The sequence below is a fragment of the Phascolarctos cinereus genome, unplaced genomic scaffold (genome assembly GCF_003287225.1).
Source record: "Phascolarctos cinereus isolate Bilbo 61053 unplaced genomic scaffold, phaCin_HiC Scaffold_1;HRSCAF=81, whole genome shotgun sequence".
Taxonomy (NCBI): Eukaryota; Metazoa; Chordata; class Mammalia; order Diprotodontia; family Phascolarctidae; genus Phascolarctos; species Phascolarctos cinereus.
In genome coordinates, this window is record NW_027555514.1 from 194220408 (window position 1) to 194246496 (window position 26089).

Consider the following 26089-nt stretch of genomic DNA (forward strand, 5'->3'; position numbering starts at 1 on the left):
GATTATAAAGTGCAAGGCAGGGAGTCAAATACAAGAGATGTGTAAGTAGAAAAGGAGATAGGAAAATCATGCAGTAAAAGGAAGAAAAAATTAATGGACAGTTCTGATAATACCCATATGATGTCAAGAGGCAGGTCCACAGCAGTTTAAATAAACACTAAATGGCAGGTTCCCAGGATGGCAGAGGCAAGAGTTATACAGGATGAGGAGGCATAAATGGACTGTGATTTGCACCACTGAAGGGATATACCAACACAGAGGAGAGCACAGATCAAATGCTGAAGTATGCTAATTATAGGATGCTGGCCACATTACTTACCTTCTCTACAACTCAGTTTACTAACATGTTAAATAAGGGATGAGAACCAGATGCGCTCAAGTCAGCACAATAACATTGTATTCCAGGATTCCCCATGCTACAACAATATCTTGCACCCTACAGGGCTAGGTGAGTGTAATTTCTTATATAATTCAGTACCATAGGAAGTAACTGAAAGAATGAAGTTATGAGGTGATCTCAAAGTCACTGTCTAAAGAAGAGACAGAATACCCTTTAATCAACAGCAAACATTGAGAACCTTCTATCTGAGGTGCCCTAAGAAATTCACCACAGAAACAAAGGGAACTAATTTTGCTTAAAGGAATATGGTGCAACTCATAATTCCTGAAATAATACTTAATTCCTAATCTAGTCTATCTTTCTACAGCAGAGAAGGAAGCCAACTTCACGATCTAAGGAAAACTCAAGGGCACAAGTAGCCCTGGTCAAGCATCTCCATCACAAGAGAGGAATTTTACTAATTGAAGGCTCAAGACTTAGTAGTGAGATAATTATTCAGTTATAAAATTACTGTAATATTCTAGGCCTACTTCAAATTCCATTCCAAATTAATTATTTATTTGCCCTAGTAAATACTGCTTCAAAATTGGAATCTTAGATTCCTTAGCACCTAAGCCATGTCACTAATAGGGACTCTGCAGATCATTAAACACATAGGGCATGTTAAAAATGTCAAATCCAAGGAGGCTGTTACCAATATTTGAAAATTTCACAATAACAATATAGTGCCTTAAAATTTACAAAATATTTTAAATAGATTATCTTATTTGACTCTCATAGCAATCAAAGCACTATCTTCATTTTACAGATTAGGAAGCTGAGGCCAAAGAAGGCCATAACTTGCCCATGCTCACACACCTATCTAAGGTGAGGTGTAAATCTAGGCCTTCAAGCAAAGCCTTAAAGGGGACTTATGTAGTTGGAGCAGGTAGGTGGCACAGTTGATAGAGCACCAGGCCTGGTGTCACGAAGACCTAAGTTCAAATCTGGCTTCAGATACTTACTAGCTGGGATGCTGAGCAAGTTGCTTAACCCTATTTGCCTCAGTTTCCTCATCTGTATAATGAGCTGGAAAAGGAAATGGCAAACCACTACAGTATCTTTGCCAAGAATATCCCAAATGAGGTCCCAAAGAGTCAGACACAAACTGAACAACTGAACAATTCAGTTGTGGGTTAGATAGATGGCCTCTGAATTCCTTTGTAACTCTGAGATTCTGTGAATATGTATTTTCTGTCTATGTGTATATATAGGTCAGAAATGGTCATTATCAGCCAAAAGAAAGATTGATTCTTGGAGATGACCTTTAAGCGGCATTTTAAAAGGTGAATAAAAATTCAACAGGGTTAAAGTGGGAAGAATATTCCAGGAAATATTCCTGAGTAGAGGCAAGTAAATACAAATTTATTTATATTTGTATATAATAATAGGAAGAATAAACAATAGTCCAGTCTAGCCAAAGGATAGCATGTTTGGTGGCAGTGCTGTGATGTAAAGTTTAAAAAGCAGATGGCTCCAAATTGTGGAGGACCTTTAATGCCAAACTAAGGAGTCTGAATTGTAGTCAACGGGCAATAAAAAACTAAAGATGATTTTGAGTAGAGAAGTGACATGACTAGATCTATAGATAAGAAAGAAAAATCTAACAATTAAAAAGGATGAATAAGAGGGGAGAAAAATAAAGGTGGAAGACCTTTTAAGAGACTATTTTAATAATTTTGGGTGGGCAGTATTGAGGACCTATATTAGGGTAGTGGTGAAAGGACTAAAAAAGCAAGACAACAAGAAAACAGTACTACTGACAGAAATAATAAAACTGGAGCAAGGAATAGGCTTACTGGGTAAAAAAAGGTCAGTTTTAGACATGATTTTAGTCTAAATGGGACCAGAAAATTTCCAGTCTGGAAGGGGCCTCAGAGATCATTTAGTCAAACTCATACCTAAACAAGAATTCACCAATAACATATCTGACAAGAGTAAACATTCAGCCTTTGCTTTAAAATCTCCTCATTCAAAAATGCTCTAAATCACTATTGATTAGAGAAATGCAAATCAAAACAACTCTGAGGTACTGCATCACACCTATCAGATTGGCTAATATAACAAAACAGGAAACTAATAAATGCTAGAGATGTGGGAAAATTGGGACACTAATGCACTGTTGGTAGAGCTGTGAATTGATCCAAACATTCTGGAGAGCAATTTGGAACTATGCCCAAAGGGCTATAAAACTGCATACTTTTTGACTCAGCAATACCATTTTTAGGTCTGTATCCCAAAGAGATCATAAAAATGGGAAAAGGACTCATATGTACAAAAACATTTATAACAGCTCTTTTTGTGGTAGCGAAGATTTGGAAATTGAGGGGATGCTCACCAGTTGGGGAATGGGTGAATAAGTTGTGGTATATGAATGTAATGGAATACTATTTTGCTATAAGAAATGATGAGCAGGAGGACTTCAGAAAAACCTGGAAAGATCTGAATAAACTGATGCTGAATGAAATGAGCAGAACCAGGAGAACGTTGTACACAGTAACAGCCACATAGCGAGATGACTAACTTTGATAGATGTATCTCTTCTTAGCAATGCTAGGATACAACTCCAAAGGACTCATGATGGAAAACGCTGTCCACATCCAAAAAAAGAACTATGGAGTCTGAACGCAGACTGAAGCATATTATTTGCTCTTTTTCCTCCTTTTTTTGTTTCTTTCTTCTTTCTCATTTCATTCACTCTTTGGTTCTAATTCTTCTTTACAACATGACTAATGTAAATATAGTCCATATATATAGTCCATATATTCCATATGAATGTGTATGTAGAGCTTATATCAAATTGCGCATCATCTTGGGGTGGGGGAGGGGAGAGATTGGGAGAAAATTCGGAACTCAAAATCTTACGGAAGGGAAAGCTGAAAACTAAAAATAAATAAATAAATGAATGAATTGGGGGGGGGGACCCTCCTCATTCAATTTTGGAATAGTTTTGCCAGAAAGTTTTTGTTATACCAAGCCCAAATTTACCCCTTTGCAACCTCTACCCAATTGTTCCTAGTTCTGCCCTCTGAAGCCAAACAGAACAAACATAATCTGTTCTTTTCTGTGAGTCAACCCCTTAAATATCTATGACAGCCATTGTGTCCCACCCTCTTCCTCAAAATCTTTTCCAAGCTAAAAATCCGTGACTCCTTCAGCTAATCCTAACATGGCAGGAACTCAAGGCCCTCCATCACTCAACTGCCTTCCTCTGAACATTCTCCAGCTTATTGATGCGCTTCCTAAAATATAGTACCCAGAACAGAACACAATGACCCAGGTATGGTGTGACCGGAGCAAAGGTACAATGAAGGGATTATCATCTGGACATTATGCCTCCCATAATGCAGTTGACTACTGCATTCATTTTTTTTGGCTGCTATATCACACAGTAGACTCATACTGAACTTGCAGTCTACTCAAAACGGCAAATCTTTTACATATGAACTGTTATCTTGCCACAGTTATCTCAACTTTTACCTGTGAAGTTGATATTTTTTACCCAAGTCTTATCCTTATTAAATATCATCTTATTAGATTTAGTCCAGTGTTCTAACCTGTCAAAACCTCTTTGGGTCTTTACTCTTACACAATGTTAGCTATCCCACTGTGCTTTATGTCATCTGCAAATTTGATAAGCATGCCATTCAGGCTTTTATGAGAGTAATGATAGAAATGTTAAGCAGCAATGAACCAGGCACAGATTCCTTGTACACTCCACTGAAGACTTCCTTCCAAGTTCACATCAATACAACAGTAACTATCAGTTGAGTCTGAATCGACTTAACTGTACTCTCAGCTATGCCAAATCTCTTCATCTTTTCCAAAAGAACAGCATGAAGTATTACCACATATTTTGACAAGATCTGGGCAAACTGTATCTAGAGCACTCATCTAATGTCTTAGCCCAGCTTTTTGTTGTTGTTATAACTGTCTGTTTGGGGGGGGGGGGTTGGACCTGTGATTTCATTGATGCAAGGAACTTCTTCTAACAATGCAGATCAGCACCTCCTCTGCAAGTTATAGTCTTTGAGAGTTGGCTGGAACACTGAGAAATTAATAACTTGCCAAAGATCACAAAGGCAGTAGGTGTCAAAGCTGGGATATGAACTCAGGTTTTCCAGACCTCTAAGGCCAGCTCTCTACCCACTATACCATGCTACCTCTCAAGAGTCTAATAAAACTGTCAAAAAAAAGGAAATAACTTTAGTGTGTCCCTTAACTTGTGTCCTTTTGATCACTACTTTCCTTTCTGGTATTTATTAACCGTCCCATTAATAGTACACCCCAGGGGACAGCTAGGGGCAGTGGGTAGAGCACCGGCCCTGACATCAGGAGGACCTGAGTTCAAATGTGACCTCAGACCAAACACTTGACACTTACTAGCTGTGTGACCCTGGGCAAGTCACTTAACCCCAACTGCCAAAAAACAACAATTAAAAAAGAATAGTATACCCTAGAATTCAGCCAAAAACCAAAATCAAGCTCACTCACTTACAGTTTTCAGACTACTATTTTTCCTCTTTTGAAAATTGAGGAAACATTTGCCTTTTAATCCCAGGGTACCACCTCCTCATCTTTACAATCTTGTAAAAAATACTGGCAAAAGCTAACTAAACACATCTGCCAGTTCCTTCAGAATGCAATCCACTTAGGCCTGGTGACCTGAACTCTTCAAGAACAATGTGTTCTCTTATGTTCTCCCTACTCATCTTTAGTAACGATTTGCTACTCGCCATTTTTGTTTTCCAGTACAAAGGTTATTCTCCCCAGGAAAAAGAACAAAAGTAGAGTAAGAATTGAGCAATTACACCTTCTCTCCGTTATCAGTTATCATCTCACAGACTCTTTATATAGCAAAACAACAAAAAACACTTTTAGTTGTCCTTAGCTTTCCTTGCCAGCAGCAACCCCTCCTGAGCTTTTGCCCTCCTGACACATTCTTATAGGAGTATGGCACATTTTGGAGTCATTTTCTATTACCTTGTCTTGCTTTCATCTTCTATAGAAATCTTTTTTTTAATTAGTCCCTAAAAATCCACATAATTTTCCTCAAACAATTACGTCTCAACAGAATTGTTTCTCTCTGTGTCTTCAGAATTTCATTCTTGAAAACTTTCCATTCCTCCTGTGCTATCTTCCCCTATACCTTTTAGGACACAGGATCCTACCTATCCTTTCTCTGAACATTGTGAAACCTGTTTCCCTTAAGTCCAGAATGCACTGACACTGCCCAGCTTTACTCTCTTCTACCACTAATCCTAAAATGAAGGTTATTTCCCTCCCAAGGTTCCAATCATTTGTACGACAACAACCACTTCTTCCCTTTTTCGGAAAATCAGATTCAGAACAGAACTTCCCCTTGTTGATTCTACTAGCTTTTGAAGGATGAAATTATCACAAAACATAAGTCATTATTAACTTCTTTGCTTCTGACAGAGAGAGCTTTTGCACATGTACAAATAAATTAAGTCCTCCATTATTAGTATTATCATATACTCACACCAAGATCACATTTCCTGAAATACTCATATATTTATTTCCTAGTTCTATTTAAGTGGTCTATAACAGAGGTGCCAAACTCATAGCCAGCAGGAAACTGAACCATATTAAAATGTAATTGGAAAATATTTAACAAATAAAAATACAACATAGTAGATAATATTTTGTGGTTTTCTAAGTCAAGATGCAGCCTGCAGAGAACTATTTCTAGCTGAGTTTGACACTACTAGTTCATAGTATTTCACACTGACAATATGGCTTCTGAAAGTTGGCATGACACACTCGATAGAAAGCTGGCTTCAGAGTCAGGATTCAGACACAAAGTAGAGACATACAACATTTATTCAAAATAATACAATGTAATTTTTTCAGGGAGGCACTAGCAACTGGAGGGAAAATAGGAAAGACTTCATGCAAGAGAGGTCAGTTTGAAGTTAACTAGAACTCTAAGAGGTAGAAAGAAGGAAGAAGTACATTCCAGGCATGCATAGGAGATAACTTGTACAAAGACAGTAAGATGGGAGATAGAAATGTTGTATATAAGAAAATGCAAGAAGGTCATTTTGGCTGGACTGTACAGTGTGAGAATGAGAATGATTTATATAATAAACCTCCAGGCTAGATACCACACAGAACAGCTACATTTTTCTTCTCTCTTCTATCTTCTCTGTTTAAAGTCTTTTGATTAGATATGCAAGGCTCTTAACAAAATTTACAAGCCCCTTTACATGCACTATATCCTTGGCCAAGAGCCTATCATTTCTTTTTAAACTGCAGTCCAAAAATACAAATTCCCTTCTTGAACATCATTTTCATTACCAGTTCTTCATTTTCCAAATCTGCTCTTCTCTTGTGAGGCCCTTGCCTTAAAAGAACCTCAGAGGTGGAAGGGAACATAGCAGCCACCTAGTCCAACCCAACCACAGAAGAAAGAGCACTACAACATACCTGAAAAATGGCCTTCCAGCCTCACCTGGAAGACCTCTAAGGTGGGAGAATCTATCACCTCTCAACATAACCCACTTCAGTTCTGCCTGCTCCTGGTTCTTCCCCCTCAGGCTAATCAGTACGGGTCTAATTTCTCCTCCAAATGACATTCTTAAAAATACTTGATGACAGCTATCATGTCCCCCTGAATTTTTTCTAGTCCTGGCTAAACATGCCTAGTTCATTCAACTAATGCTCATATGACGTGGACTCAGGATTCTTCATCATCTTAGTTGCCTGCCTTCAATTAGGAGCAGCGACGGAAACACTACCTATAACCCTAAGGTCTTGAGTTTCTTGTCCAAGACTCTTTAATCTTTAGCCATACTTTCCAGATTTCTTCTGGAAGTTTCATTTTATCCATAGTAATTATCAGAAATGAGTAGTAATCCTTTGGTCTTGAAAGATTTCCTTTCCATTTCTTGGATATATGCCCCTGGAAGACATCAGACCTTCTGTTGTTCCTGGGTCCATAAAAGTAGCCATCCATGTACCCTTCAGGAAGAAGTCACCACCCACCACTACTTGTCTCTTCTTACTCTGACCTCTGATTGATGATCTCACCTGTCAGCATGTGTCAACACCTGTCAGCACCTGTGGAGGATAAGTAGCTGCTTCCTCTTCAAGGCATCCAGCTCCCTTCTCCTTAGGAAGAACTTCATACATCTGTTTCTTAGCTCTAAGTGTTCAGTGGTCCTTCTTCCTTCCTTTCTCCTCTGTTATGACATTCTTCCATCCTCCAATCTCCAGATACGAATAGAAATTTCCAACTGCCTTTTCAAACTGTTCTGTCTTCTTTATTTTCACATTGGAACCCTTCTTCCATTTAAAAAAAACAAAACCCACTTCATTCTCCCATAAGACCTAGAGAACGAAGCAGCATTCCTTGAGCCCCTTTACCTCTTCTTCTAGGAGGGAGATTGGGTCCATGACAACTGAAAACCACTCTACCTTTCCAGTCTTTCTCATGCTGCTACCCTCCATACAAACCATATTCCAGCCAAACCCTATTACCCTCTGTTCCTTGTGCCTTCCTATTTCTGTACTTTGGCTCACACTGTTCTCTATGCCTGATGTTTTCATTTCACTTCTTTGCCTTCTGAATTCCTACCCATCCTTTAAAAGCCCAAAAGAAATGTAACCTTTTTCATGAAGTCTTTCTTGACCACCCTATTTATGCTCACCAAAATTCATTAAGTACTTGATTCTTCAATAATACATTTTGTATTACAATTATCTATGATTTTGTCTTATTCGCTATAAACTGTGAAGTCTACAAGAGCATAGTATCATGTCTTATTTAAAATTTTTTTTTCTGCACTCAGCACAATGTTTTACACAAAGTGGTGCTTAATAAATGTTTGTAGAGGGGGCAGCTAGGTGGCACAATGCATAGAGCACCGGCCTTGGATGCAGGAGGACCTGAGTTCAAATCCAGCCTCAGACACATAACACTTACTAGCTGTGTGACCCTGGGCAAGTCACTTAACCCCATTGCCTAAAACAAAACAAAAAAAACCAAAACCAATAAATGTTTGTAGAAAGAATGACTATACTCCTATAGGTAATTAGAACTGGTAGATTGGCTCTCAAAGGTGTCAGGGCTGAAGATACAGATTTTAGAACTATCTGCACAGAGAGAATAGTTGGAACTATGGAAATGAATGAGAATGCCAAGAGAAGGAACACAGAGATGGCTAAAGACAGAATCCTCCACTTTCTATCTGCTGTTGTGCCTGGTTTAAACTCCACCCAACTGGATGCCCCTGAACCTGGTACTACCTTTTGTCTTCCTCTACCTTTCTAGCCTTCTTTTGTGCGTTGTCTCCCCCCATTAGAATGTAAGCGCCTTGAGGGCAAAGAGGCATGTGTGCAAGTATATGCCCGAGTGCACACGTGTGTGTGTGTGTGTGTGTGTGTGTGTGTGTGTGTGTCTGTGTGTGTGTATCTGTCTGTCTGTCTGTCTGTCTCTCTCTCTCTCTCTCTCTCTTCTTTCAAACTGTATCCTCAGCTTAGCACAGTACCTGGCACAAAGAAGACACTTAATGTTTACTGGATTGTATTAGGAGGAGAGAATGGGTAATGACAATGACAAATCCTTTTCAGGTATGAAGGAAGGATGCTCCCAATTAGTGAAATAGGAGGCTAAGGAAGCTACCTCTGAAGTATGGGGGTAAGATGCAATTAGGCTCGAGCAAAGATAAAAAAAAGTTTGGAATAACTGCTGTGTGGAACAAGATGAGAAGCTGACAAGAGCAAAATATTCATTTATTTTTAGGATAGAAAGAAAAAAAACTCATGTGATTTGATCCAAAGTACTCACTTGAATAGCTTCTACTTTAGCTGTCCATTCTCTAGCTCTTTGCAAGGCTTCTCTCAGGGCTAAAACATTGGGTAGAAAGGCTGGGATATTTTTGGCTTCATTCACAATGTTCTCTAGGCTTGACATGCTGTGGCGAGGTCTAAAAGAAGAAAAAATTAGGGAAACAAAGTCAGAAGACCAAGAGGTCTTTTTTTTTGTGAGGCATCCATGATAATTTCAGATATGAGTCACAGATAATTAGAAAAGGACATATCAGAAATACATTGGAGTTTATTCATATAAGTTCAAAACCTTATTAACCACAAAATATCACTTAGTAGTGCAAGGAAGGCATATATTAAAGTTCCAAATAATTTTAAATTAGTATAATCATTTACCAGCAAAGGTTTAAGTGTGACCCTATCTAGAGGAAAAGGAGAAAACTAAATGACCCCTAAAATCACCTCAATCCCTAGAATTCTATAATTAACAAAAGGACAAGCCAAGGTAACATAGCTAAAACTTCATCACTGGGTGGCAATGTAGGAGCCCTACATTCTGTCCTTGAATTAGCCTATTTCTTTTTATCGACGATTAAAAGGGATAGGAAATTTAACTTAGGGAAATACATTTTCTGTCATCATGTATTACTGCCCATATATAGACCCATTTTTATTTAGCCACTTTGAATTAATATTAATGGCAGCAATAAATAGGCCTAAATTACCAAAGTTCTCCAACAGAGCAATAACTCTAATGCAAATGCTTATTTCTCACATAGTTAGCCTCCACTCCAGACACTGATCCTCCACTGTCCCTCAAATACATTGCATATTCTTAACTCTTGGCTAAATATGTACATATTTTTCTAATATAATATAAATTTGAGGGCAAGAATTGCTTAATTTTTTTGCTTTGTTTTCCCAGCAAAGCGCCTGCTACATAAAAAGATGATGCTTAATAAATGCTTATTGATTGATTTGCTCTTACCACTCCTCCCACCTGGAATGCCCTTCCACCTATCTGTATTCTACCCATCCTTCAAGGCCCAGGTCAAGTTCCATCTCTTGAAGCTTCTTCCCTGATATCCTGAGCCTACAATGAAACAGGAAATAAGTCTGGACCAAGCAGTCTGAAACTAGGGTCTAAATTTGAACTGAGCCAGAAAAAGATCAGAGCAAAAGGAAGAAGTAGCACAGAATGAGAAAAGGGAAGAGTGGCATTACAAGGGATCACTGGTATAGTTAAGGAGCTAAACCTTTTGTTTTTGTTTTTATGTTCTTCACCACACCCAAAAGGAGGGAAAGTCAATATGACAAGATAAAGAATATGTAAGAAGGAGATTACTCATTTTTTCCCTTCAACTGCAAGTAGGAAATACTACCCCCTCCCCAGGCCTTCAGTTAGTGATCTTTAACCTCTAAACTCTTATCATATTTAATGACAAGTCTTTATTATCTATTTCACACTTAAACATAGGGCAGTATATAATAGTTTGTTATATGTGTACTTTATCTCAACTAAACTGTAAGGTACTGGAGGATACTTAGGGACCATATTATTTACTATCTTGTATCCCCCAAAGCATCTGGCACAGTGTCCTGCACAAAAGAAAGTCAATGAATTCTGACTGACAAACCATCAAGGTCAGTCCCAACTGAGAGTTTAATGCACACTCAGTGACACAATACGTAATTACTCATTTAGTGAATCTTTCTGATTCCCCCTTCCAAATTCTACCTTTGGGTAAATCCTATGACTATCACGGGGGCAACAGTCACCAAAAGCAGAACTTACCTAGCCTGTAAGCAAACCTTGGCCTTCTCTTCCCATCTCTCAGAGACTGTAAGGAGCTCCTGAAGCTCAGCCATAGCTTTCTCCACAGCATGATGAGGTGCCAACCCCACCCCAGAGTCTATTAGCTTCTTCATGACATCCAAAGTGACACGCTGTGGATCTGAAAGTGTTAGCCTCACTTCATCCAGCCATCGAGCCTGTTGTAGCTCTTGCTTCAGCCGAGGCAGCTCAGGTAATTCTACATAGAGACTAGAACCCATGTCTATCAACATCTGAAGTTTGGAAGAGTCTGGGGTTTCATCCATCATAGCCTCTTGAGCACGTTCATGAAATTCTTCCACATCATCCAGCAAATTCTGAAACATAAAAAAAACACGCAAAGTTAGGTAGTGATAAAAATGATTAAAACAAAACTGGGAACTGACTGTCCAAACTGTCAGCTCTAGGCATTTTAATTAAATATCATTTCTACTGTAGCACAAAAAGACACAGTACAACAGTTAATAGGCATATACCTGTGTGTAATGATCATTATGCTTTATTACTTCTATATGACTTGAAGAATTATTGCTTCTTGCAATAATCCAATAGGCTGATTCCTAGTCACTTGTTTAAAATGTATTCAAGGTCAAAGGATATGAACAGACAGTTCTCAGATAAAGAAATTAAAGCCATCTACAGTCATATGAAACAATGCTCTAAATCAGTATTGATTAGAGAAATACAAATCAAAACAACTCTAAGACATCTCCAGAGGCCTCGTGATGGAAAATGCTATCCACATTCAAAGAAAGAACTATGGAAGTTGAATTGCTATTTTTTTCTCTTCTGTTGAGTTTTGTTTCCTCTTTCTGATGGTTCCTCCTATTGGTTTTAATTTTTACTTACAACATCACTAATGTGAAAATATGTTTAATAGGAATGTATATGTACTGCCTATATCAGATTGTGCGCTATCTTGGGGAAGGTGGTAGGGAGGAAGGGGAGAAAAATTTTAAACTCAAAAGCATATAGAAGTGATTATTGATAAATCAAAATAAATTAATAAGAAAAATGTATTCAAACATTTAAGTACTATTTATTATATACAGCATATATATAGTATATGTATTAGATAATAATTAATTGGGCCTCTATAAATAAACATTAAACTTGGCATTTGTATCTGAGGGGAAGGGAAAAAAGGGGAGAAGAAGAGCAGACAGGAAATTGGAGTATAGAAGAGAAGAGGGGAAAAAAAGCAAACAAACCAAAAACAAAAAAAAAGCACTGTTATACCTTACACTGTTATGGGGGAAATAATATAACTCAAACTAATTATTGGTCCTCTGAAATTAAAAGGGAGGGAAGAACAGCAATTAATAAAACAGACAACAGTATCTTCCCAACAGTTTTCATTTCAGAATTTCAAATAGCAGCAATTTTATGAAGCAGAGAAATAAGCTTATTTTTTTCCCTATCTTTAAAATAAGGTGGATAAACAAGATGACCTCCTAAGACCCCTTCGAGCTCTAACATTATATCACTCAATGAAACAAAAAGGAAATATCTGAGAGGTGGCAAACCACTGGGGCTGAACTACCCTGAGTTTGTTCAGGGTAGTTCTGATGGTTTCCCCAAACATAGTAGGGCAATGTCCCGTAAGAAATAAAATACTCCATTATGAATTGATCCAACCATTCTGGAGAACAATATGGAACTATGTCCAAAGGGCTATAAAATTGTGCATACTCTTTAACCCAGCTATACCATTTCTAGGTCTATATCCCAAAAAGATCATAAAAATGGGAAAAAGATGCACACGTACAAAAATATTTATAGCAGTTCTTATTGTGGTGGCCAAGAATTGGAAATTAAGGGGATGCCCGTCAATTGGGGAATGGCTGAACAAATTGTGGTATATGAATGTAATGGAATACTATTGTGCTATAAGAAATGATGAGCAGGGGCACTTCAGAAAAATCTGGAAAGACTTGTATGGTCTGATGATGAGTGAAACAAGCAGAACCAGGAGAACACTGTACACAGTAACAGCCACACTGTGCAATGACTGACTTTGACAGACTTGGCTCTTCTCAGCAACGCAAGGATCTAAGACAACTCCAAAAGACTCATGATGGAAAAGACTATCCACATTCAGAGAAAGAACTATAGAATCTGAATGCAGGTGGAAGCATACTGTTTGCTCTCCTTTTCCTTTGTTGTTTTATTGCTTCATTCTCGTGGTTCCTCCATTAGTTCTAATTGTTCTTTATATCATGACTAATGGGAAAATATGCTTAATAAGAATGTAAATGTAATGAATGTAAGTAAAGCCTTGCATGCCATCTGGGGGTGGGGGGAGAAAGAGGAGGAGAAAATTTAAAACTCAAAATCCCACGGAAGTGAATGTTGAAAACTAAAAATAAATTAAGTATTAAAAAAAAAAAAAGAAAACAAATAAAATACTCCACCTTGACTTGTCGAGCCTGGCTGATAACACATGGAAGGCTAAAAAGTTGCTGGACAAAGGCCTTTAGTTCTTCCATAGTCAATTTGGTCCGAGTCTTCCCACTCTCTGGGCTCTGTCTGCTACATAGTCAACATACAAAAAGTACACAGATAGTGTGATATAAGATAGCATTCAGAGAGGTCAGCACTGGTTATACAGGAAAAGTCCACACATGTTGATACAGTCTTAACATCAAAGACGATAGGTTAGCATAGGTAACTTTGGGCTTCTCAATCCAGCTGACTCAAACAAATCCACTATATTACTAGTGATCATTTCAGCACTAATTCTGTAGCTCTTTAAATAGGAATTGAATTTTTCTACTAGAATATAGTTTTAGCCTTGGTTGCAGACCTTTATACCTCTAGTAACATACAAAAACATATAACTTTTCAAGTTCAAAGCCATCAAAACTAAGCATGTATGCATAGCCTATGATGATATCTCACAGATAGCAGGTAATAATGACTGTAGATTATAAAGATAATGCATAGTGTTGTATTAAGCACTTAAGGATACACAGTAAGTAATCCCTAGGCATCAGTCCTGCTCTGAGGCTTTTGATCTAGATGATTATGGTTCAATGAATGTGTCGTGACTTCTTCACACTTCATTGCCCCCTTGGGTGATCCTCAACTTCAATTCTTCAGAGACTGCAGGTTCATGTAATTTGTAGCCATGTGACATTACAAGATTAATATAACTGTTAAAAAGGTAGGCCATTGTTTCAAGGAGAATGGGATCATTAAAAAAAAATGAAAAATTTACCCAAAAGCAGCCTTGTCCAATATTTTCTTAACCAAGTCTGGGCTCAGATAATTATCTATTTGCAATGTTTGTCCAAGATACAGATACATACCTATACACATATACACACTGATTATCCATCCAACTACATATCACCATGTGAACTGTCTGAACAATCACTCATTTTTTTAAACACAAATCATTCTCAAATCTTCAGTGATCACGGATCTTGTTAAGAAGACTACAATACTCTAGGCCTTAATGCAATCGGAATATCACATATGTACACAAACACCTGGAATACCTTACCACCTAAAAGGAATCTCTCTTCAACTTGGTTGCTATACTAAATTTCATCCATAGCAGGGGTGTTCACCTTGAGTGAGTTTACATCTCCCAGTTTTATGCCCTCCTATATATGAGTAACAAGAGCGTCAAAATTCTGTCATTCTATCTTCCAAGGAAACTTGTAGCATTTCAACAGAAGCCACTTTAAAGTCAGATATTTTGTTACACTCATCAAAATGCTACTTTATAATACAGAAACAATCAGCACAGTGTGTTCTTATATTCTTAATACCTTCTAGTCAATTGTGTTATACTGTACTGAGGAAGACTGTTAGTGAAAAACTGCCGGTTCGTTTCTAATACCCTCATAAAAGATGCCCTTAAATTAATGCATGTGCAGATTTAAAATTTTTTATGAGAATATACACACAAAATAGTCATAGGGGTTAGTAATTATTTATCTTCTCACCTTTTTAGAGAAATAACACAGTCTACGATTTTTTCCACGCTGCTTCTGGTATCTTCCTCTCCCCTTCAGACACATAGATAAATGATTCCTAAACGCATTCAAAATGGGCTGCCTCTAGCATGAATCTCCTCTGTATTATACATACATACACACACACAGACTTAAACACATATATACACACATATGCAAATACTGTATTTATATCATATATATATATATATATATATATATATATATATACACACACATACACACACACACACACACGTACGTACATGCATATATTTGGTTAGGACCAACTGCTTTTTCTTCAGCAGCATTTGAACTCCCTCAAGAAGCACATCCAGGACTGTGAGATACTATGAGGTAGAGTCCAAATGTGATGGTTCAACCCTAATGCCAAAAACTGTTTGTTTAAAAAAAACTTTTGGAGAAGCTTTCCTATTTTCCATCTATCTGCTGTCTTCCTTTCCTTTGATGTTCTAAACCAGTCACCCTTGACTGCCATATTTTTCCTCTTAGAAGGGAGATCACGTGGCCACTAAGAAGGGCTTTTTAGGCTCAGTCAGTTTTTTCATTATGGCATATGATTTACATTGGTTAAATGTACAAATTGTCCATTGTGTACAAAAATGTTAATTCCTCTACCCATTTCTCATTTTTTCAGCATCAGTGACTTGTTCAAAAAGTTAGGTTGTAATAAATTTAATCACACACCATATTTTTTTCTCATTTTTCATTCTTCTAGTTTTATATTAATTATGATACTTGTTCTAACAAGTTGATGATCTGACTATACACAGATAGCAATTCAGTAATAACTTCCATATCACTAATCATTTTCCATTGTTAAATAAAATCAATTTCATTTTTTATGATGTTAATCTGGTGCTTGCCATATCAGCACCACCCAATTCTTCTTAAGAAGGGATTCATGAAAGCTAGGCATTAGGCTTCAGAGTAGTCTAAGATTTTGGCCCCTCTCATTCCTCATTCTTGAACCATATTTCTTATACATACACATACACTTTTTTTTATATTTTCCTTTATGTCTATATTTGCACTGAATTCGCTGATTACCAAAGTATATGCAATTTAATTTCAGGGGTTTTATCAACTTGTGTGTAAAGTTTCTTTCTGTTCATCTTCTGCAACATATTATTTTCATAGTCTTTAGGAGTTTTTTGTTTTTTACGATTTCTGATAAAAAGCACTGAAATGTGAAATGACCAAACATCCCAAGAGATGATGTTTCTTGTTCCCTTGAGATGCACAATGAATCAACTCCAACTCTTTTATGTGTCCTTTCAAGAAGAACCTATGAACCACCCTTCCATGAAGCAGGAGCTTCCTTTTGTTTTCTCTTCTGATTCTTAGCAAGAATGTCAAGACCTGTAAGATTCAGTTTTAGAATTACATTTGGTTCAGGACAAAAACTAATCACTGATAGCTAAGTTAATGTGTGAAGAGTCACTAAAAACTGTGACTTTTAGCACTTTTTGACTTCTTTTACAACACTCTGTCACTTCAAAAGCAGAAGAGGGGGGCAGCTAGGTGGCGAAGTAAATAGAGCTCTAGCCTTGGAGTCAGGAGGACCTGAGTTCAAACCCAGCCTCAGACACTTGACACTAGCTGTGTGACCCTAAGCAAGTCACTTAACCCCAACTGCCTTGCCAAAAAAAAAAAACAAAAACCACACAGAAGAAGGCTAACAGAACTAAGGTCCATTTTAAAATTTTCTTTCTCTTCATGGGCTGCCATGACCTAATAGCTCATTATCCAGTGGTCAATCAATCAACAAGCACTTATTATATGCTGAGTATATAAAAGTTGAGGATACAAAAAATAAAGCTATTCCTGATACCTCACTGAACTTACATTTAATGAAGACATGGTATATATGAGTATATTATCTTTCTATAAACACAAAGTAAATATGACACACATACAAATACAAATATTTCTAAGGAAAGGCATTAGCTTCTGGGAGAACCAAAGAAGATCTAGGCAGGTGGACTTTGAGTTGAGTCTTAAAATAAGGAGATGGAGGCAGAAGTGAGGAGAGAACACTGGGCATGAAGAACAGATGGAGTGTCACATTCAAGGAGCAGCAAGAAGGCCACCGGTGCTAAATCAGAGAATGCATGGAGAGGAGAAAGGGCAGAAGGGCCGGGTTGTAAAGATCTTTAAATGCCAAAAAGAGGACTGTACTTAATCCTACAGTAACGGGGAGCCACCAGAGGATACTAAATTGGGGGGGGAGGGAATTGAGTACGTGTGACTTTGGTGTCTATTCCCCAACCTCAACTGGGCCCTCACTATAGCAAAGCAATCCTTTTATTCCTCCCGAAATGACTGGTTATCATTACCCATAGAAGTTCTTCCTAACCTTTTTTTCTGTCCTTAGGATTCCCCATAACTTACCCTACCTCATTTCTCTCAGTCAAGGAATTTGCCTTTTAGTTAAAAAAAAAAACGAAGCCATTTAACATAGACTTCCCCTTTCCAATTCTCTTCATCTCAAAATTCCTTGACATTATTTTGCACTATCTCCTCCTTTCCCTGGGTCTCTGACAAAAGAGGTACCCTCCTCCTTGCCAAGGCCAACCCCCTACACATATACTCCCACCCACTCCTATCTTTTCCAGCAGATTGTATCCTCAATCACCTCCACTCTCTTGAAACTTCAACCTCTCCATATCAACTGGGTCCTTCCCTACTGCCTTCAAACATACCCAAGTTTCCACAATACTTAAAAAATCTTCACTTGACTCTGCCATCACAATTGTCCTATATCTCTCCACCTTTTCTCAAACTCCTTGAAAATGCTATCTGCACTTACTGCATCCACTTGCTGTCATTCACTCTTTAACACTTTGCAATCTGGCTTCCGATCTCATCTGTCAACTGAAAGCTGACTCACCAGAAACTCTCTCCAAAGTTACTAGGCAAGAAGATTTATACTGTAGAGAATTCATAGAAGTATAATAAATGTCAATAAGCTTTCACAAACAATTAAAATATTATTCAACATCCAGTGATTCACAGTGGGGAGAAAAACCTAGCAATGTCCAATTTAATCGAGATTAGAAGATTAGATTCATAGCTGGAAAGAACCTTAGTTATATACAACTTCATATTACAGAGAATACTGAGGCTGAGAGATACCGATTGACTTTCCCAAGGCCACAGCTGGTGACTGAGTGAGGCAGGAACTGAACTCAGGTTTCCCTGATTCCAAGCCCTGGGCTCTAGCCAATACACCAACTAGATGTCCAGGCATTTTTGTTTGCATTAAATGTGCTTCCTGTAAATAATGTAATGACATTGGTTTATCTTTTTGAGCCATTCTGTAACTTATTCATTTAATGCTAGAATTCAAAACCATTCATGTTCATACACTGAATTAATAAAATTGAACAGCATTACCAAGCAGGTAAGTGGTACAAGGGATAGAGTGTCCAAGTTGGAATCAGGAAAACCTGAGCTCAAATCCTGTTCCACATACCAACTAGTGTATGACCCCAGGCAAGTCACTTAACTTCTAGTTTCAGTTTCCTCATCTGCAAGTGGGAATGATAAGCGCACCTACCTCTCAGGGATGTTATAATGAGATAATATTTGTAAAGCACTTTTTTAAACCTCAAAATGATGATGATGATGATGATGATGATGATGATTCATCTCAACTGTCAAATCTGACTGGCCTTTCCACCACACTGATCCTTCTCAACTTACGGGCTGCATTTGACAGTGCCAATTATCCTAGCCAGCTCTTCATTCAGGTTACATTCATTGAACCTAAATTTTCACCAGGCTCTGATGTAGGTCTTTTCTTTTTTCAATATATCAAGGGTTCTTAATTTCTTTGTGCAGGGGCCCCACTGGCAGTCTAGTGAAGTGTAAGGACCTCTTCTGAGAATAACATTTTTAAATGCATAAAATAAAATACACACGTTTACAAAAGAAATCAATTATATTGAAATAGTATCAAGATATTAAAAAAAAGTCCTTGGACCTCAAGTTGAAAACCCCTGTTCTGAATTATCTTATTTGGTGATCTCATCAGCTCCCACAGGTGCAATTATTATCTCTATGCAGATGATTCCCAGATTTACATCTGCAGGTAAACCATATGACCTCTCTCCTTAGCTCATCTCACATCACCAATTACCTTTTGCAAATCCTGAACTAGATGTCCTAAAGATATCTCAAATAAAACATAGCCAAAACAGAATTCTTTATCTTATCCCACCCCCAAAAAGGTCCTTCTCCTCCAAAACTCCCTATTACTGTTAAGGCACCACTGTCCTTCCTGTTACTAAGGCCCACAATCTAAGCATTATCCTCAACTCTTCTCTAATCCTCACTATACATATCCAATCTGATGTCAAATCTTGTTTCAACCTTCACACCAACTCTTCTATATGTTCCCTTCAATCCCCTCACACAGTCACTACCCTTGTGTAGGGCCTCATCAGCTCACAATTGGACTATCAAACAGCATTCTAACTGGTCTCCTTGCCCCAAGTCCCTCCCCACTCATCTGCCAAAGTGATTTTCCCATAATGCAGGTCTGATCATGTCACTGCCACTTCTATCTCAATCAACTCCAATAGTTCCCTATTACTTCCAGAATCAAATATGAAATCCTGTTTAATATTTAAAAGTCTTTTACAACCTGGCTCCTTTGTACCTTTCCAGTTTTCTTACACTTTAGAGCCCAGAACACACTTAGCAAAACTGGCCTTTTTGCTTTTTCTAGAACACAACATTGCCTCTGCTGAGTCTGTACCCTTTCCATGGCTGTCCCCCCATGTCCCTCCTCACCTCTATCTCCTGGCTACAAGGCTCAATTCAAAACCCACCTTCTAGAGGAGATTTTTCCCAATTCCCCATCCTTCTCCCTCCTCACTGCTAGTGCCTTCCCTCTGAGACTGCCTTCCATTTGAATTGTGCAAGTTATATGTGCGTATTTACATGCTGTCTTCCCCATCACAATGTGAGCTCCTTGAGAGCAGATATTATGTTTTTATCCTTCTTTGTATCCTCTGCACTTGGCAAAGTACTTGGCACACAGTAAGTGCTTTCTGACTAACCACTCTTCATTCTCCTTGGGGGCTGGTGGTAGATGTCAATACACTGCATGTGATCCCCAAGGTTCTGTGCTGGGTCTCCTCTTTTGCTTCTATATTCTCTCTCTTGGTAACGTCATCAGTTCTGTTGGCTTTATCTACCATCTCCATGAAGATGCCTCCCAGCTGTCTACATAAAATCTGTTATCTCTCCTGAGCTTCAGGCCTATGTCACTATTAATTGCCTGTTGGACATCTCAAACTTGATGTTATGAAGATATCTTAAACTCAACATATCTAAAATTTCCATTTTTCTGCCAAAGACAGCACTAACCAGTCTGTAGGAGGTATAAGGATTATTAACCATACTTCATGAATGAAAAACCTGAGATACAGGCATTAATTAATGTTATTAACTCTTATCTACACAATGCCCCTTAGCAGTTGTTCCATACCTTCACTTCTCAGGGCTCTACTAACTATATTAACTGTTATCGATCTCAATGCTCCTTAGCAGTTATTCCCTTTCTTATCTTCTCACTGCCCCAACTCCAATGCTCTCCCATCATCTACAGGGTAAAAATATATAAAATCCTCTATCTGGTGTTCAAAGCCCTTCAGGCAGCTGGTGGCACAGTGAAGAGAACACTGGGCCTGGAGACAGAAGATGAGTTCAAATAGAGCTTCAAACACATTATTTTAATCTCTGTTTACCTCAGTTTCCTCAACTGTAAAATGAGGATAATAAACGACTTTCACTACCCCACAGCATTGTTGTGAAGATCAAACGAAATAACATTTGTAAAAAGTGCTTATTAGCATAATGCTTGGCACACAGTAGGCACTATGTTTTCTTCCCTTCCTTTCCACTCCTTCATAACCTAACTCCCTCCTATCTTTCCAGTCTTCTTATGCCTTACTCCCTGCCCCACATACTCTGAGATCCAGTGACACTGACTTCCTTGTTGTTCCTTGAACTAGAGAGGCCGTCTCCTGACTGCATTTTTATTGGCCATGCTTCATCCCTGGAATGCTCTCCCTCCTCACTTCTATCTCATGGCTTTCCTGACTCCTTTTAAATTCCAGCAGAAATTCCACTTTCCGCAAGAAGCCTTTCTGATCACCCTCAATTCTAATGCCTTCCCCATGCTTATTATCTCCAACTTATCCTGACTTACCTTGTTTGTACATAGTTGTTGGCATGTTACCTCCCCCATTAGACTGTGAACTCCTTGCAAGGTAGGCCTTTCTTTTCTGCATTAAGCACAGTGCCTAGCACATAGAGGACACTTAAATGCTTGTTGATAGAGTAACTGTCCACAGACATAATATGTGTTAATCAGGCTGTTAAAGTTAGGGCAATACATCTCTAACTTTCCCTCAGCTAAATCCTTCAAAGATTTAAGTCTTTGTTCCTCATGTTATAGTCATGGGCCCATCTTTCCTTCCTGCTATCTGGCCCAGCATCATAGGGTGGGTAAACTCTGACATTCTCCTAACCATTTTCAATTCCACCAGAAAAATTTGTAAAGAAATACAAACAAATCTATTTATAGAAGGAAAAACCAAACTCATTAACAAATAAGAAAAAAAGGTTTTCTTGTTTGTTGTTAAATAGGGACTGTCTTTTATACTTAACAACATGCACTACTATATATGTTCCTATCTGACTAGTATACTTTTTTTTGTTTTTCAACATGCTGTTTTTAGGAATACACATATTTTTATTAATTTTGTAATTTTATTTTAGTTCAATGTTGACAAATACAAGTATTCAAATATATAAACCAAACAGAAAAATAAAAAACTAAATGAAACTAAATTATCATAAACATTTAGCCTTGTGCCCATTAGCTTTTCTTATTTATTGAATAATCCCAAAATAAAGAATGCGTAACATAACTTAGGGCACAGATGGTAGGAAGACCAGTGATTTCATCAGTGTAGCAAACTCCTGGCCTGGAAACTCCCTCCTTTTTCCTTTATCCTTCCCACTTTATATCTTTATCAATTTCAATTAATCAACAAGAATTTATTAAATACCTACTATGTGCCAGTTGATGAGTGTGAGATGGAATCTAAGAGTTATTTTACTTTGCATTTTCTGAAAATTTTGAACATTTATTAAAGTGCATGCTGCTACTTTGGGTTTTTTTCCAAGAATCAATCATCAAGCATTTATAAATACAAATACAATGAATGAACTACCTGTTCTTGTCTTTATCAACTATAGAATTTCTAAAGTACAAATATTTTCTGAACAATTTTTTTCCTTCTGAATACTTTGCTGTAATGAAGATTTTTATTTTAATACAACTGAATTCATCTATTTTGTCTCATTCCTTTGAGTCACAACTGGATATACCCCCTCTCTACAGCTATGAAAAATACTTCATTCTATTAGACCCTCTACCTTATAATCTTTAAAAATATTTTCCTCAAGAAACTATCTGGAATTTATTGTGACAAATGATGTGACATGCTGGTCTGCTGCCAATTTACCAAAATGTTATCTAATTTTCCCAACAGTTTTATAGACTAATGATTATTTTACCCAGTATTTACCCAGTGTAGATTTACTGAACACAAGCACTATTTGTATCTGGTTCTAATATTAACATCTAAACTATTCAACTAATCTATTTTTTAATTTTTTATTCTGGTACTAGATTATTTTGAAAATTTCTATTTCATAGTATAATCTGAGATCTGGCAGTTTAATAATCGTTTTCCTCCTTTTTCTTTTTCATAATTTCCCTTGATAGTCTTGACCTTTTCTTTCATATGAATTTTGTAATCTGTATGTATTCCTAGTAGTAAAACTACTAGAAGTAAAACAAATTAAATTGTATGAAATTAAATCTATAAGTAAATTTTGTTAGTATTGCCACTGAGCTACATTAGTTAAACTAACCAAATGCACTGAATCTTTCCCAATAAGGACAGGGAAAAGATAAGACTGCACACTCTATTAATATCATCTGACATAGCTCTAGGAATGTTAGCCATAGCAAGAGGTTAAGAAAAACGAATAGAAGAAAACACTGAATTACCTCTTGAATGTTCTAACTTTATTTCTAAAGCATTTGCTTTAGACACATACACTTTGGCCAAGATCTGTAATTTTATGCAAATAGAACTTTTTGAGAGCAAATCTTACCTCTCCTAATAAAGACTAGCCATTTCTGCAATTTTCACTCTTAAAGAGCTGTTTAGGAAGATTAAGAGTTTAGGTGACTTAACCAGAATCACATCCAGCATAGGTCAAAGGAGGGATGTGAAAACCTAGGTCATGTGGACTTCAAAGCCAGCACTCTGTCTACTATATATAGTGATATATACATATATATGGCTTGCAAATCAACAACGATATATCACATAAATGTGTTGGTAGATTAGCTTTCAGATATTTAATAAACCTTTCTGTTGAATGGGACTTCTCTTAATTTGGGGGCACGGATTAGTTCAACATTGGCAATTGTTTTCTTTTATATCTCCATACTATACTGAAGTTAATTTATTTCAACGTTTTTTAAACCCTCTTGTATTTTCTAAATAAAGTATACTTTCCACAGAGATAGTTTAGTATTGTCATAACATTTACTCCTTTTTAATTCTTTCTCTTGCCTTCTTAAAACTAGCATTTCTTGAACTATATTTCTCAATCAGCAAACATTTATTAAGCACCTAATATGTTCCAGCCCCTGTGCTAGGGATACAAAGACAAAACCAGAGCAGTCCTTCCCCTTGGCATTATATTCTATCAAATAATATTAACGAGAATAGGGAAATCTGTATGAAAGATTATAAGGTTTCTCCAGGCTTAAAGAAAACTTTCAATTGCTATGCTTACACTTTTGGATATTTTTGACATCAGTAGGTTTATCTATTTTCCCACATCTTTTGATAGATACAGATTATTAATTACAATTAAAATAATAAAAATCATCATTACTGATATAAATAATGATGCTCATTTTTCCCCCTAATATTGAACCATCCATGTAGCCTTTCTATAAATCCAACTTGACTACAAGAAATAATTATTTTATGAATTGTTTTGATTTTCATTAATAATAAAGGTTATTTTTCTCTGCCTTTTCTTCCCTGGTTTGGAGATCAAAACCATATACTTGTCCCACAGAACAGAGTGGGTAGAACGACATCTATGTCTCTTTTTTTAAAAAAAGTTTATTTAGACTAACACGGAAATGTGTTTTGCATGAGTGCAAATGTATAACGTATAGCAAATTGCTTGCCTTCTCAATGTGAGGGGGAGGAGAAAGGAGAGTAGGGAGGCAGGGAGGGAGAGAAAGAATTTGAAACTCGTAATTTCAAGATGAATGTTAAAATTGTTTTTACATATAGTTGGGGGAAAAAAATAAAATTTGAAAACTTTAAAAATAAATTAAAAGTTTATTTAGCACAGAGACAATTTGTTCTTTAAATGCCTATTAGAATTCATCTGTGAATCCATCTGGTCCCAGTGGGATTTCTTTTCCTCAAACAAGGCCATTCATTAATGACCCATTCAATTTTTCTTCCTGAAACTGGTTTATTTAGGTTACGTATTTCCTGTTTTGCCACCTAAGGAGCTTGGGAAGATACTCATATTTTAATAGATGAACAACTATTTTCTTTATATTCTCAATTTTGCTAGGATCTAATTGGAATCTAATCACACGCACGCACACATACATATACAAACACATATATACATATATGTAATAATTTCCTTCACTTTTTCTTCATTCATTGTATATGTGTACACATATACACACAAATAATTGCAAAACATATATATACATCTGTAATAATTTCCCATAATTTTCTTCATTCATTGTACCTTCCTCCTTGTCATTTTTATTATTGGTAATTAGGTTATTCTTGCTCTTCTTTTTGGTTATATTACCTATCTTTTAAAAAATTTTTAGCCAGGCTGTTCCTCAGTTGTATATATATAAGCCAGATCATTTACTTGATAGAACAAAGATCAAATCTAGAAGAAAAACATAGCAAAGAATTTCTGAATCTGGATGTCCTTTTGTGAGTTGAATATGACATTCACTCTTCCTAGAATCTGGTGGATTTTTTGTGTCTATAAGGTCTGACCCTTAACTTCAATTATTCTGGGAAATTTTTCTAGTGTGATTTCTAGAAATATGTTCGGATTCCCTCTATCTACTTTATTCCAGTAATTCAGTGATTCAAATTCTCCCTCCTGTTCACTGTTCTCTAGTTACATGATTTTTACTTACAAAGTTATCAAGCTTTCCAGATTAACTGACCTTTGATTTGGTTTCTTTAAAGTATTACTGATGCCTTTTGTTCTTAGATTCCAAGCAAAACCATCCAACAGCATGACTATGTCTGATAGCGTATGTAGCATTCTGCACCTTAGTCCACCAACCTCTCTATTAAATAGAGAGTGGGTGCATTTCCTCAAGTAGTAGAACAATTCTATTTCTCATCAATCTGTTTTTTTAAAATGTCCACAGTTCTCTCTTTATTTTTGCAATTTTTAAAAAACTGCTAACAGCTCTTCTCCCTTACTAACATCAAATCCTTTCAAACTAATAATAATTCCTTCTTTAGTAACCTTAGAGTTACCTTAGAGTATTTGTTGATGTTACCCCCCACCAATGAAGGTACAATGAACGATTTTTTTCTTGTTCGTTCATTTTGTTTATTCTTCCTTCTCCTGTTCTGAATGACTATTGTCTTTGAGGATCTTTTGTTACCTTTAAACTTAAAGGTGTTCACCACTATTCTTGAATAGCATTAGGACATTGGGCTTTCTTATGACCTCACATTCTGTCATTTTGTTGGCCAGGTTCTAGATTTAATGTAAGTTGTAATATAAGTAGTAGGGTGGAGGAAGAAGGGGAAGATCTGTCTTTTGCATTCTAGAAGATTATGCACATAAATGTCCAAAAGAAGGAAAACCTAGGTCTGAAAGAGTTAAAAAAGCCAAGAGCAATGGTAAAAGTTCATGTTCAATGAACATAAATGCAAAATACTGAAGGACTGATTATAATGAACAGGACACAAA

At 36.9% G+C, this 26089-nt stretch overlaps 1 protein-coding gene across 1 annotated transcript in view; it reads right to left on the reverse strand.

Annotated features, from left to right (window-relative positions):
- Window positions 1–26089, reverse strand: part of KDM5A (lysine demethylase 5A) — a 107673-nt gene that overhangs the window by 34712 nt on the left and 46872 nt on the right. The window contains 3 exon segments of the mRNA XM_021001451.2: window positions 9192–9330; window positions 10968–11323; window positions 13421–13535. Of these exon segments, the coding sequence (XP_020857110.1) occupies window positions 9192–9330; window positions 10968–11323; window positions 13421–13535 (610 nt within the window).